Source organism: Capra hircus, chromosome 27 (assembly GCF_001704415.2).
Source record: "Capra hircus breed San Clemente chromosome 27, ASM170441v1, whole genome shotgun sequence".
In the NCBI taxonomy this organism is placed as follows: Eukaryota; Metazoa; Chordata; class Mammalia; order Artiodactyla; family Bovidae; genus Capra; species Capra hircus.
Window position 1 is genome coordinate 9,036,190 of NC_030834.1, and position 13,395 is coordinate 9,049,584.

Consider the following 13,395-nt stretch of genomic DNA (forward strand, 5'->3'; position numbering starts at 1 on the left):
CCCTTGCTTTCCATGTCATCCCCCCTTATCCATCTCGAGTTTTCTCCCTTCCTCTGATTCCAGGGGAATGAGCTTCAGAATATTCCAGGGGAGCAGGTGACGGAGGAGCATTTCACGGATGAGCAGGGCAATGTCGTCACCAAGAAGGTGGGTGTGGAGTCCCCCCTGAGCTGGGCAGAGGGCTTTGGGCTCACCCTCAGCTTCTTGCTGCCACCCGGCTCAGATGGGACGGTTTGGGTACCTGCCGCAGTTCCAGACATGGTGGTCCTTACTTTGCCTGATATAGTCTGAGCTCAGCTGGGGCAGCTGTGTTCCAGAAGGATGGGGCCCTATGGATACAGCCCAAATCTAGTCCTGTGACGCCTGGCCCTGAAAACAGCTGTGTGACAGTAGTGTTGGGGTCCCCACGGAGCTTCCTGAGATAAAAAGGATGTGAGAACGCATGGGGTTGGCCGAAAGTTTATACCAGGAGCCGTGATTCTGCTGGACCGGGGCTGTGCTGGCTGAGAATGACCGGTGTGGCTCCGGGGCACACACTCGGCCGGAGCAGGGCCTGGTCTTTCCTTTCGCACAAGGAGCTTCATGCTTGCGCATATTCTCGCCTTCCCACTCCTTGCACACAGTCGGTGCAGAGCAGACAGTCATTGGCATATTCAGATGTGTGACTAGGGAGCAGACAGTCGAAGTGACAGACACGCCCTCCCCATCAGGGGCTCACTGTCATGCAGGGAAGACAGTGTAAACGTCCGTCACACACCAGCAGGCAGAATGGACCCCATGGGCTAGAGATGGAAGTCACAGCATCAGACCAACTTGTCCCTGAGCCCCGCTGAGACCCCCCACAAATTCCAGGCCTTCTGAGACCCCCCAGTGCAGGCTCCATACCCAACCAGGGGGATCAGAGGCCGCCCCTGACCTTGACCACAGGGAAGGGTGCCTGGGGCCACAGCCCGAGCCCACCGCACCGCCCCCTGGGACCTGCCCCCTTTCAGGCTCTTCCTCGATGGCTTCCCCAAGCCCCCTCCTGCCCTCCCTCTCATTTTTCCAGATCGTTCGCAAAGTCGTTCGCCAGATAGACCCGTCTGGAGCCGATGACACCCAGGAGCTCGAGGAGGTGATTTCCAGGGGGCCCCCGGAGGACCCTAGTGAGATGGAGGCGGACGTTGATTCCTTTATGACTCACGCCAAGGTACTGCCGGGGCTGCGGCCTCCCAGGCCCTCACCCTTCCGAGGGGCCGGCCTGTGACCTCCGCTGCCCCTTGCGCCAGCCCGCCTGGGGCTCTCCTCTCACCTGTCTGCCGGCTCCCCCTTGAGGCTCCTGGCACTGGTGGCCCCTCTCCCGCCGCCTCTGTAGAGTGTCTGTCCTCTCTGGCCTTTCCGCCGTCTCTCTGTGTGATCTGTCCTGCCTTCTGTCTGAACTGCTGTCTCCAGGTGGAGCGGAGAGGAAGTGGCCTGCAGCCGGACCTGATAGAGGGCAGGAAGGGGGCTCAGATAGTGAAGCGGGCCAGCCTCAAAAGGGGGAAGCAGTGATCTCCAGCCCCTCCTGTGGAGTGGCCTCTTTGGAGGTAACACAGGCATCGGTCTTGTCTGCATGGCCCGGTCTCCCGCTGCCCCCACCCCCAGCCTCCCCCACGGCCGCTCACTTCGCATCCCCATCCTTCCGCCAACTCCCGCCTCTCCCAGCATGAAGTGGGAGGACCAGGCATCGCTGTGGTCTCCAAGCTCAGACTCCCGCTTACTAATGGTGCCCTCTGAGCTGTTTCCTCCCCCGAGAGAACCGTCACAGCCTCTGCTGACCCGTTCCTCGGGAGTGCAAAAACAGACGCGGGACACGTGCTTCCCTGAGTGAGAGGCACAGGGTACATCTCCGCAGGATCGTTATCCTGGAGCCCAGCCCAGCAAGGGAGCCTGGGTGGGCGGCGGGCAGGGCCTCGGAGGGCGCACTGGGGTCCGCTAGCTGTGAGGTTTCAGTGCATGTGCCCAGGAAGATCGGGGAGAGGCCTGGAACCCATCTGTGCCTTGAACCGGGAATCCAAGGCTTCCATCCTCCTTGGTGTTTCCTGAAGTATGTGACTCCCTGGCTTTCTAGGAAGAGGCAAAGTTAACAACAGGAGGCTGTAGGGGCGACGGTGGCTGGGGGCGGGGGGTGCCTGGGTGTGATGTGAAGTGCAGGAGGGAAGGAGGCCGTGAAGACGTCGCGAAAGCTCTCCAGTGGGCTGAGCAGTGCTGGGTGGGGGTGGCGGGGGGGGGCTTCAAGGCCAGCTTGGACCTGCGTCCTCCCTGACGGGTCCTGTACTGAGCTGCCCCGAGGCCCTTCGCTGTGCCCAGCTCGGGTCAGCTCAGTACCGGGCGCGTCGGGGTGGGAGTCGGCCGGAAGCAGGAAGCACGTGGCCCCGGTGCCCACGCGCGCACAGGGTTGTTGTCACTTACACCCCCAGGGCCTGGCTCTGGGCCCGCGGCCAGCAGGCTCTCTTTCTGCACTCGGCAAAAAAAAAAAAAAAAAACACGCAGGGCTGCTGTCTCCCGAGCCCCCAGAAGTGCTGACTCTGGGCTTCCCTCAGCACTTGGGGGAAAAAAAAGTCTGGCCCATCCAGTCATAGGATAAAATTAGACCTGACTTCTCAGCAGCTTAAGGAGGTCACCGCGTTAACCCCTACACTGCCAGGGTCCCAGTGGGCTGCTGGTTTAGAGCATCAGCTGTGGTCAGTCCTGGAAATAATCCAGAGGTGCAGATATTTTGCGAAAGCACAGTGGAAGGCAGAGGACACTCTTGGGCCTTATTTTGCGTAGGGCAGCGACGTTTGGCTCGGGTTCTGCTGATGTTCCTGAACAGGAGACAGGTGGCCTAGACTGCAGGCAAGGGGAAGGACGGAACCTAGACATTTGGAAATTTTTTTCTGTAGATCTGCAAAGTGGCTGAACCCCGCCATACACACACACACACACACACACACACACACACACACACACATTCGCGCATGCACACGACATGCAGGTCCAACACCATCGGGTGTGGGTGGTGGGGTGCAGAGCGGCCAGGCTACCGCCTAGGGCTGAGGCTTCTGCCAGGAAGAGGCCAGGGAAGTGTGCAGTGCTGGGGCCAGCGTGGAGGAGGCTCCTGTCTGGTCCCAAGAACCCAGGGGACAGCCTGCAATGCTCTAACCCCTGAGCAAGACAGACTGCAGACAAGATGGGGAAGGGGCTGAAGGCTCTCAGTCCTTCATGCTTTGCTACCTGCCACTTGCAAACTTGCACAGGCCCCCGGGGTTCATGGATTCCAAATAATTGCTAACTTGCACAGTCGCCTACTAACTGCAGTTCATTGTAACCCCCAAACCCAGCATGCCCAGCGCTTCCCTCCCGGAGCCTTTCAGGGATGTGCAGGGGGTGAAACACTGAGTCCCCTGCGGGCCTGTTCCCAGTGGAGGTCAAACAAGGCGACCGTCTCTCTGTCCCTCTTTCAGATCACACTCAGATCCAGCGTCTTTTTGGTGTCTATTTTGTGCCACCTTTTTATAATTTTTTTTTGCATCTTTGGGCTCTTGGTGGGTGATTTTGCTGTTATAAATGGTCCTGCCATCTAGTGTCGCTAAGAGCAGCAGGGCTGTGATGGGCCGAGTGGAGAAAATCCGTGTGTTAGATGAGCTTCATTCAGTCATGAGTTAAAGCTCTGCAGGACACGAGTTCAGTATTAATAATGCAACAATATCCAGTTGACCCTTGAACAGCTTGGGACTTAGGGGGCACTGACTCTCCAGGCAGTTAAACATCTCAGCACTGCTCTGTCTGCCTAAAAAAATAAAGGCTTTGATGAATGACTCACCCCCAGGGCAAGAAGCTGGAACAGTCTGGATAGAATCCTGGGTTCAAACCCTCATTCTTTCAACTCTACGTGCTGTGATCTGTAATCCAATACGAACTTGACCCCACCCTCAGTTCATTTAAAGATCCTGTGAAATGAAAATGCAAGTACTGTATTTATTGAAAAAGAAAGCCAATGTATAAGTGGGTCCGTGCAGTTCAAACCCATATTGTTCAAGGGTCAGTGGTACATTAAATATGTTGTCTTTGATCAGAAATACACAGGGTTGTGTCTTCATAGGTTGAAAAACATGTCATGACCAGAGGCTGGCAGGAACCCTGAGCAGCACTTTGCTGGGGAGCAGTGGTCCAGGCCTGGCTAATTCAAGGGTCCTGGCGACTGGAGAGAACATGCCCCCTGCAGATGATGAGAACTAACTGAGAGAGAGCGAAAGCTGGGCAGGGGTCCAGAGTCCAGGCCTGGCTCCTCCTGCTCCTCAAGCTTCCGTCTCCTACGGGGAGGATGAAATTACTCCCTCTGAATGCGTGTCACTCCGATGCTGTTGTTGTTTAGCCACTAAGTTGTGTCTGACTCTTTGCAACCCCGTGGACTATATAGCCCAGTGGGCTTCTCTGTCCATGGGATTTCCCAGGCAAGAATACTGGAGTGGGTTGTCATTTCCTTCTAGGCTTAAAAATAACCATGGTAACCGTGAGGGCAACCATGAGGAGTAAGGAGAATACAAGGTGTATCCTGGCACTCAGCCAACCGCAGGTCTTACGTGCAGCGTGACCCAGGCGGGTCAGCTGACCTCTCCAAGCCTCAGGTGCCCCAGCATCTTCCCCCTGTGGGGTGGTTATGGCAACCTGTAGGTTTACGTTCGTGAAAGGGTTTTCTAAATTGTCCAGTCCCAGTCCACTGATTCTCAAAGTGCCGCCCACATCCCTGTATCACCCTCATCTGGGCACCTGGTGCAGTGCAGACGCCCAGCCCTGCCCAGCACTAATGAACCACGGTCCTGGAGCTCGGGACTGGGGCAAGCTCCAGGGATTTTGATGCAGACTGAAGAGTGGGTTAGTAAGACCCGTTCTGGTTTTTCTTCCCAAATTGCCTAGCAATCCTGTGGCACAGTCGTAGACTTGACGCCTAAAAAGTGAGCTGAGATGAGACGGCGACCGTTGGTTCAAAGCAGGGGAACAGCCCAGAGGGCAGAAGACCCTGACGCCCGGTGCCCGTTCCAATTCCGCCCCTATCCCGCCTGCCCTGGGGGAGGATTTTGCATGAGTTCTGGCAGGTGGGGTAGGGAGCTTCCTAGTCACATTGAAGCATCGAGGTAATTGCTGTGGAGTCAAGCCTGGTCAGTGCGCAGCAGGCAATAGCAGCTGGTGGGTTTTGCTCTAGGTCCAAGAATCAGGGTGTCAGCGCTGCCAGGGCACAGCAGGGAGCAGGCAGCCTATACCCTCTAGGTTAGAGGTGCCCAGCTGGGTGGCTGGGCAGTGCCACGCATGGGACAGCTGTCGCTTTTTTCGTTTCCTTTTTCAAGAGACACTTTTCATTCAGACATTGTGGTTGTAAGGCCTTGTGTTAGCTCTGACCAAAGAAAGTATTTTAATAGTAAATAAGTAACTGTTAGCTGCTTCAGTCATGTCTGACTCTTTTCAACCCCTGCACCACACCCCTCTGTCCATGGGATTTCCCAGGCAAGAATACTAGAGTGGGTTGCCATTTCCTTCTCTAGGGGATCTTCCCAACCCTGGGATCGAACCCAGGTCTCCTGTATTGCAGACAGATTCTTTACTGTCTGAGCCACCAGGGAAGTCCAGAGTATTTTAATAAATGAAAGTTAACCTATAAAGAACCCACCTGCCGGTGCAGAAGACCTAAGAGACTCAGGTTCAGTCACTGGGTTGGGAAGATCCCCTGCAGAAAGGAATGGCCGCCCACTCCGGTATTCTTGCCTGGAGAATCCCATGGACAGAGGAGCCTAGCGGGCTACAGTCCATGGGGTCGCAAAGAGTCGACACGACTGAAGCGTCTTAGCACAGCACAGTCTCCGTAGGAGGAGACGAGGAGGGCTGAGGTCATATTTTGCTTACTTTCCTCTTTTAAGTGACAGTCCACTCTCACCCCCAGCCTCCGCAGGTGTGGAGCCTGGGGCTGCAGGAAAGAGGAGATACCCCCAGACTCTGGGAGGGGTGGGGGCCAATGGCACACACAGAGAAATGACATGAGGGGAAAAGCCTGACCTGCTCAGCCACTTGGAGTTACAGGTGGCTGTCGTCTTAGCGTTTTGGGGGGTGAGACCTTTCTGGAGGGGCACCCACGGCAGTGGCGACCGGAGGTCTGCACTTCCTGGCCACCCCTGCCGCTGCCGGCTGGTCCCAACGCCTCCCGGAGCTGAGCTCACCCAGAGACAGGAAGAGCAGTTACCCCAGATTCATCCCGCTCCGCCTTGAACCTTCTCCTCTGCTCTGTGTCAGGGCCGAAGAGCGGGAGGAAGATCCTAGCTTATCTTCGCCAGGCTCAGGATTTTGTAAGGGCTCTTACATGAGGTGTGCACAGCGCTAGGGTAGGCACTCCGGAGCCCACAGGAAGGGTATGTATGTGCACGCTCAGTCGCTTCAGTCGTGCCCGACTCTTTGCGACCCCATGGACTGTAGCCAGCCAGGCTCCTCTGTCCGTGGGATTCTCCAGGCATGAACACTGGAGTGGGTTGCCATGCCCTCCTCCCGGGGATCTCCCTGACCCAGGGATCAAACCCGAGTCTTTTACATCTCCTGCAGTGGGAGGCAGGTTCTTTACCACTGGCACCACCTGGGAAGCCCCCCCCCACACACACAGGAAGAGTAAAGGCTGGCTACTGCCTTCAGAGTGTTGATACTCCGGCCAGGGAGGTAAGCAGATGAAAAACAGGACAGACAGCACGGAGCGTTTCTGGATCCCGAGCATGGCGGCATCCAGTACCGCTCAGTGTCCTGAGCGCTTCCTAGATGGTTAGCTGTCCAACATCACAGAGTCCAACAAGCTGCGTCCTCCTCATGGCCTCACTTTATAACAAGGGAAACTGAGTCCCTGACAGTATAAGTAACTTGACCGAGACCACGAAGCAGGAACCCGGCAGAGACAGGAGATGAGTGCAGGCAGCCTGGCTTCAGAGTTCATGCTCTCAACCAGGCTGTTCATTACATGCCAGGCAGTGACACAAGATGGGAGAGAGAAGGGAACCTGGAGTTTTCGAGAGGGCTTCCTGGAGGAGAGGGCTGGAGGGCAAGGAGCTGAACTTAGGCCAAGAGGAAAGTGGATGACGTCCTTGTCAGAGGAGCTGAGGTCAAAGGCAGGCAGCAGCAGGCACAGGGGTTTGGACTCCGAGGAGGTGGCTTCGCTAACAGGGATATGGGCCGTGGTGGAGGGGTCCCTTCCAGGGCGACAGCTTGCTCACGCCATAGTGGCAGCAAGCCTGGCTTTTCGGTCTGGCGAGGAGCTTAAGCCCGCTCTCCATCCCTGGGGAGCCACTCGGGGCTGAGTTCCCCTTGGTCATCTCCAGCCCCCTCCCCAACCCTGGCTCCTGTGGGACCCACGACGAGCTCCCTGCCTGGAGACAGCTGTGCCTCAGATGAGTTTCTGCCTCTCTATATCACTTCTGGCCCCGCTTAGGAGGCTGTCAGCTCATCTTCGTGTTAAATTCCTACAAATAGAACCCTGGGTGGCCGATCTTGCAAACTTGGAGTTTTATGCCACCCCGCCAGGCTGGAAGATGCGGCCCCATGGAGTGGCAGGCATGCCATGTGGCTGTGACTTTTAGGCTGCAGAGTTCAACTTCACTCGGCCGATACAGCTGCCATCTTCCAGCCTGATAGACCTTGTCTCCTGGGGAGAAAGCCTCTGGTTTTCAAAGACCTCTTGGCCCCAGTCGAGGCTGTCCATCCACAAGACATGGGGAGAGGAGCCAGAGGCCGCTGACAGGAAGAGTCATGGACAGAACCGAAGCGGCACTAAGGTCCCTTGAGGCCACGAGCTCCCAAGGCCACGCCCACTCCGTGCAGGCTGGTACACAGGAGACACCCGTGCCTCTTGGCTGGACTGAACTGAACGAGCCAGGGCGGTGCCGCCTAGCCCGGCCCCTCTCCTGGGGGCTGGGTACACGGGGGGGCCTCTCCCCAGGTGACCGTGCCATCCAGGGAACTCATCCGAGGGCATGGAGCCAGTGGCAGCCTCTGGATTCGGGAGTGGGCCAGCCGGGGTTTCAGGAAGGTCCCCACCAGGCTCAGCACCTTGCAGCTCCTGCCTTGCTTGGGGAGGCCGCTTTTCCTGATTCACTCCTGCCTGGGGGGCCACCAGTGCAAAAGCTCAGGATGGCGGGTTTATTTTTTTTTTGCTGGGGGTTACGCCTCTTCTAAGTGACTCCTTCTCTCTGTGTGTCCCCCAGGATCACACCTCAACACCCAACCCTTGAACTTCACACACTCTGCCACGCACCCAGGAGGAGAGCTGGCCCGGAGGCCCCGCGCACGCGTCCCTGGAGGCTGACGGCATGACCTCTGTAAGGGACTTCCTTTAGTCACCTATTCGCATGAACGACTGTAGACGCATGACCTACAGTCTTCAATCCTGCCTCTAGCGACGGTGGATCTCTGTGGGGAATGTGGATGGAAGCAGCAAGAGGGGGTGTGCAGAGAGAGAGAGGGACGCAAAACACACGCAGGAGAGCGCCGAAGGCTACAGCAAAACAAGGGCTCTTTTGTGGCTGGGATGAGATATTTTTAAAATCATTTCAATTTCGACTTGTTACAGGGTACTTTTTTTTTTCCCAACCTCATTCTGTAGGAAATCCATGTGAGCTTCCTGGAAAGGGGGAAAAAAAAAAAAAAGAGCTTCCTGAAAAGGGAAAAAAAAAAAAAGAAAACTAGACATGAAATCAGTTCCACATCATTAATCCCTTGCCCTCATCTGCCAGCCTTCCGCACCCACACACCTCCATGCTCCATGTGTGACCATCCTTGCCGGTGGACCGAACCTTCCAGAACCTTCCAGAATGTGCAACATGGCATCAGGACAACACAAACACACCCGCATATGCACACCTCTCCCCTCTGCTCAGTATACACACACAGATTTTACTGTGATGTCCAAGGCTGTATAGACTCTCCTGTGGATAAACTGGAATTTTTTTTATGTTGTCTCTCTCTCTCTCTCTCTCTCTCTCTGCCAGTATTAATCATCTTCCAATGGAAAATCATTACCTTCAGAATGCATTTGGGGGTTCCTTGTGTCAGGGACTTAAGAATCTGAGGCGAGGACCCCCCAGGCTTAGCTTCAGGGCTCCAAGGGAGCCAGCACCCCATCCGGAAGGGTCTTTGCTCTCAGCTGGGGGAGGGCCGATGGCTGTCCCAGGATTGCACCAGCATGTTCAATAGAGAAGAGGTTTTCTATACCTTCAAGCACTTATATCCTAGTCTGTGTTCAAAGTGTAAACTGTACAGTAATCAAGCCTTGTGTATATGAAAAACAATAAATACTATGCAAACCAATAGAAACACTTTAGCAGTATGTACAGAGCACTCACAAACAGCCCAGCTCCTGAGGACTTCTCCAGGCTGCGGGAGAAGGAACTCCACAGCCTGTCTTTCAGTGAAAGAGGAAGAAAGGGCATAGGGCTAGCGAATACGGACTTGCCCAGTTCGTAGGTCAGCCGCCACCCGAGGTCTCCCGGAGCGAACTTGGTGCTGTAAGTCCAGGTAGCCGGCGGGATGGGGCGGGGGGTTGGGGTGGTCTGGGCTGGACAGTCAAGGTACCCCCGTCCCCCGCCTCCTGGAGAGGCAGCGCAGGGCGCGCGGGCGGAGCGCAGGGGGACAGACGGCTGACTACCTGGAGGCTCCAGCCAGGAAGGAGACCCTCCCGGCCCAGGGCGCCCCCGCCGTCAGGGCAGGAAGGAGATGAAGTTCCTCGCCTCGGTGCCATCAGGGAAGAGCCTTAAAGTTACACCAGAGCCCCCGACCCCGACCCCCGGCAGAGGGAGGCCCGAATCAGCACAACGCGCCCGCCCCGCGGCGCCCTCCAGGCCCGGAGAGAGACTGCAGGCTCTTCTCGCCCGCCCAAGGGCCACACTGTGTGTGGATGTCCGGCCCCCGTCCTCCCCGCCGCTCTGCCGAGGTGTCCTCTGAACACATCCAAACCTTCCAAGTAGCACAGAAGCTCCCTCGACGGCAGAGCGCGCCCCCGACCCACAGCGCCCCCCGGCCCCGGCCGGCCCCAGAGCACACGTGTTCCCGGGGGTCCAGGCGGGGTCGGGGTCGGCCCGGCCTCCAAGGGGCGCGCGGGGAGAGGGAGCCCCCTCCCCGAGCGCGCGGGGCGGCGCGCAGAGCATCCTCGCCGCTGCTGCCGGCCTGACCCTTCGCCCGGCCCCGGCGCCCCCCACCCCTCCAGCGCCCCCGGCCGGCTGGACTCGCTGAAGGCCAAGGAAGACAAGGCGCAGGGCCGCCTCCCGCCGCCATCGGCCCCGCCTCGCCCCGGCGCCCCGACCCTGTAGCCCCCGGTAGAGCCCCGGCCTCGGCCCCGGCTGCGCTTTGGCCCCTCGCTCTGTCTGGCTTGGCTGCTTGGCCCGCCGGCCCCGGCCCTCGGCGGCATGCCGCGTTCGCTGCTAGTAGGAGCTTGTAGGGGAGGGGTTTGGGGTCGCCACACGATGCCTAGAGAATGCTGCAGTCTGCACCTTAGACGCTTTTTAGAAGTTTTGGAATTACCTTGATTTTTTTAAATTGTTATGAAAATGATTCTTTTCTTGACTCTCCCACACGGCTCTGTTCTCTGGAGGGAATCTCCCCCCTACCCACCTCTCTCTGATGTATAGACCATTCTCCCTACACCAGCTGAACAAATGTCAAAATTAATAAAGAAATCGATTCATGGTACAGGTGCCCTCTCTCCTTCCGGCTCATCTTTAGGGAGTTGGGGGTTGGGGGGAGCGGGGCTGGAGGAGTCTGGAGTCTGGGGGTGATCAGTCTGCAGGGAGACTTGCACCCCACCTGCCCACCTTCTGGGAACATGGGCAGCCCCTTAATCAGGACCACCCATTCTCTTAGAGGCCACTCACCACCCCCAGATGGTAGAGCAGATTGCTGTCCCACCCCATAAAGACCATGCGATGGGGGCAAGTCCAAGATGTTTGGAGAGGGGCAGAGGGAACCACAAAGGGCAAGGCAGGTGGGTAAGCCCACAGCAGGCATACACTTAAGAGGGACCCCCAGCGCTCCCTGCGGAGGTATCTGAGCCTTGCACTCAGTGCCAAAGTTCAAGAACTTCCAACAAAATGGCTCTGATCCTAACTAGTTCCTAACACTTCTTGCAAGGCTCGCCACCATGCTGGCCTCAGTTTTCTCACCCATCAAATGGGGGAAGGGATCAAGCAAGTAGTAAAGTCTCTTCAGTCTGTCATCCTGGGATCACTGAATGCAAACGCCTTTGTCAACCTTGGCGTGAAAAAAGAAATTATTTACTCTGGCTTCCCCTCCTAAGTTTGCGTCATTGGTGGAGGCGGGAGGCAGGGTATATAGCCAAGTCACAGTCATAGGGTCTTAGGAGCGCCCCCAGCCTCAGTCTGATCCTGAAGCGTCTCTGTCAGTATCCAGGCCAAGCAGTCAGCCATGCTGTGCACCACCATCACCCAGAGGGATTTTAAGACACAGGTTCTGAATCATAACCGCCAGGGTGGGTTCTGGCGGCCACATGAGGAACTGGAATATGGCTTCCCATAGGGTGGTGATGGACAACTTTGTAGCCCAGCCAACTCAGACGGATAAAAAAAACCTTTTCTTTTGTGTTTAATCCAAACTTCCGGAGTGAGGTCTTTCTTGTGTTTAGCCTGTGTCACTTGTGTGGCAGGGTCACAGCCAGTTCCAGCCTGAGCAGATAACAGAAGTGTGGGCAGAGCCGGCTCTTTGTGAAAGGGGAGCCATTCTTACAACCTGGGCCCTGGGCCTCCTGCTGAAAACCCAGGAGCGGGCTTGTCTCTGCCTGCCAAAGGGCGACCATGGGCTGGAAAGAAAGGGCTCTGGGACCGCCAGGCAGAGAAGGGACACAAGTCCATCTGTCTGGCAGCCACTGTGTTCCCTGTCATGTTGCATGTCCAAACCAGCAACATGCTGATGGGCATTTAAAAAGAAACTGCAGACGGGGAGGGAGTGGAAGGGAGGTTCAAGAGGGAGGGGACGTATGACTGAGTGATGTTGGCGTTTGGCAAAAACCAGCACAATATTGTCCCTGGAGAAGGAATGGCAACCCACTCCAGTATTCTTGCCTGGAGAACTCCATGGACAGAGGAGCCTGGTCGGCTACAGTCCGTGGGGTCGCAAAGAGTTGTACACAACTAAGCGACTAACACTGCAGCACAATATTGTAGAGCAATTATCCATCGATTAAAAATAAAACAAATTTGATTATTAAAAAAGGAAGTAATAAATAAAAATAAACTGCAGGAAAGGATGCTGTTCCATGCAGAAATGATCCAAGTACTTACTGTGTTTTCCCTATTTGTAAAATGAGAGAGAGACCCTGGTAGAGCCTTGTATGTTGTAAAAATTTATTAGAAAAAAAAAAAGGGCGTATGGGTGCCCTATGATTCAATCTCGTCTCACCCATCAAATATTTACTGAGCACCAACCAAAAGCTGGCACAGGCACCCATCGCTGAATCAATGGCCATCTCAAGCCATCAACCCATCCAACCCAGGTGCCAAGCCAGGCAGAACACGGCAGAAGCACAAATGAGTCCTTGGAGGCGGAAGGGCAGACAGAGGGGATCAGGGAGAGCCAGAGGCAGAGCCAGAGCCTGGGGAGCACCCAGCCAGCACCCTCAGAGGGGTCCCACTCCCACCCCTGGCCCAGCCTGCCTGGCAGGCTCCCACCTGCAGGCTCTCAGGCCCCAAAGCCCAGCCTCCCCACTTACCCATCCCAGCATGGAGAAGGAGCGGCAAGCCTCCGTGTCCACTCTGCACACTCCCCCAAGAAGCCTGGGCATCTGCTCAGAAAGGGGCCTGGGCACCTCAGGGTAGCATCTCCCGAGACCACAGGGGAGGAGCTGTGCCCTCCAGCTGCCCCAGAGACACCCACTTTTTCCTAGATGCTTACTTGAACCAGGAGCGGGTAGACCTTCTCAGAATGAACAGAGGCTCCTCAGCGCTCACTCTTTCTCTTTCTGTCTCTTTCTCTCTCTGTCTCACACACACACACACACACACACACACACACACACACACAGGCTGATTTTACAGTCAATCTTTCAAAGTGCAATTTGTCTAGGAAAAGCCAATGTGAGGCCCGAGAGGGTTTCCACCAATGGCGAGGCGACTCTGGCCGCTCAGCCAGTCTTGGGTTTGTATTCTAATGGGCCCCATCTTTATCAGGGAAATGTTGCTTCTCTGAACTGGAAACTTCTCATGGAGGGTCCCCGGACTCTGAGGCAGAGAGGGGCCTGAGCTGAGGTGTGGGGAGCCGCCTCTCCCCAGGCAGGGGGAGAAGGCAGGGGTGCTGGGGAAGGGGTGGGGGCTGGCACCTGCCTGGAGACACCTGACTTCCCGTGTCTGGCGTGGTCGGGGATCCGGG

At 56.5% G+C, this 13,395-nt stretch overlaps 1 protein-coding gene across 7 annotated transcripts in view; it reads left to right on the forward strand.

The window, feature by feature from the left end:
• The window catches only part of ANK1 (ankyrin 1), a 241,294-nt gene extending 232,320 nt beyond the window's left edge, over window positions 1-8,974 (forward strand). For 3 of the 7 annotated variants that reach the window (XM_018041976.1, XM_018041979.1, XM_018041980.1), the window contains 4 exons: window positions 64-147; window positions 1,049-1,189; window positions 1,432-1,565; window positions 8,229-8,974. In XM_018041976.1, the coding sequence (XP_017897465.1) occupies window positions 64-147; window positions 1,049-1,189; window positions 1,432-1,530 (324 nt within the window). In that variant the 3' untranslated portion in view covers window positions 1,531-1,565; window positions 8,229-8,974. The remainder of the gene's footprint in view (window positions 1-63; window positions 148-1,048; window positions 1,190-1,431; window positions 1,566-8,228) is intronic. The other 4 variants (XM_018041978.1, XM_018041982.1, XM_018041977.1 and 1 more) reach the window with 2 other exon arrangements.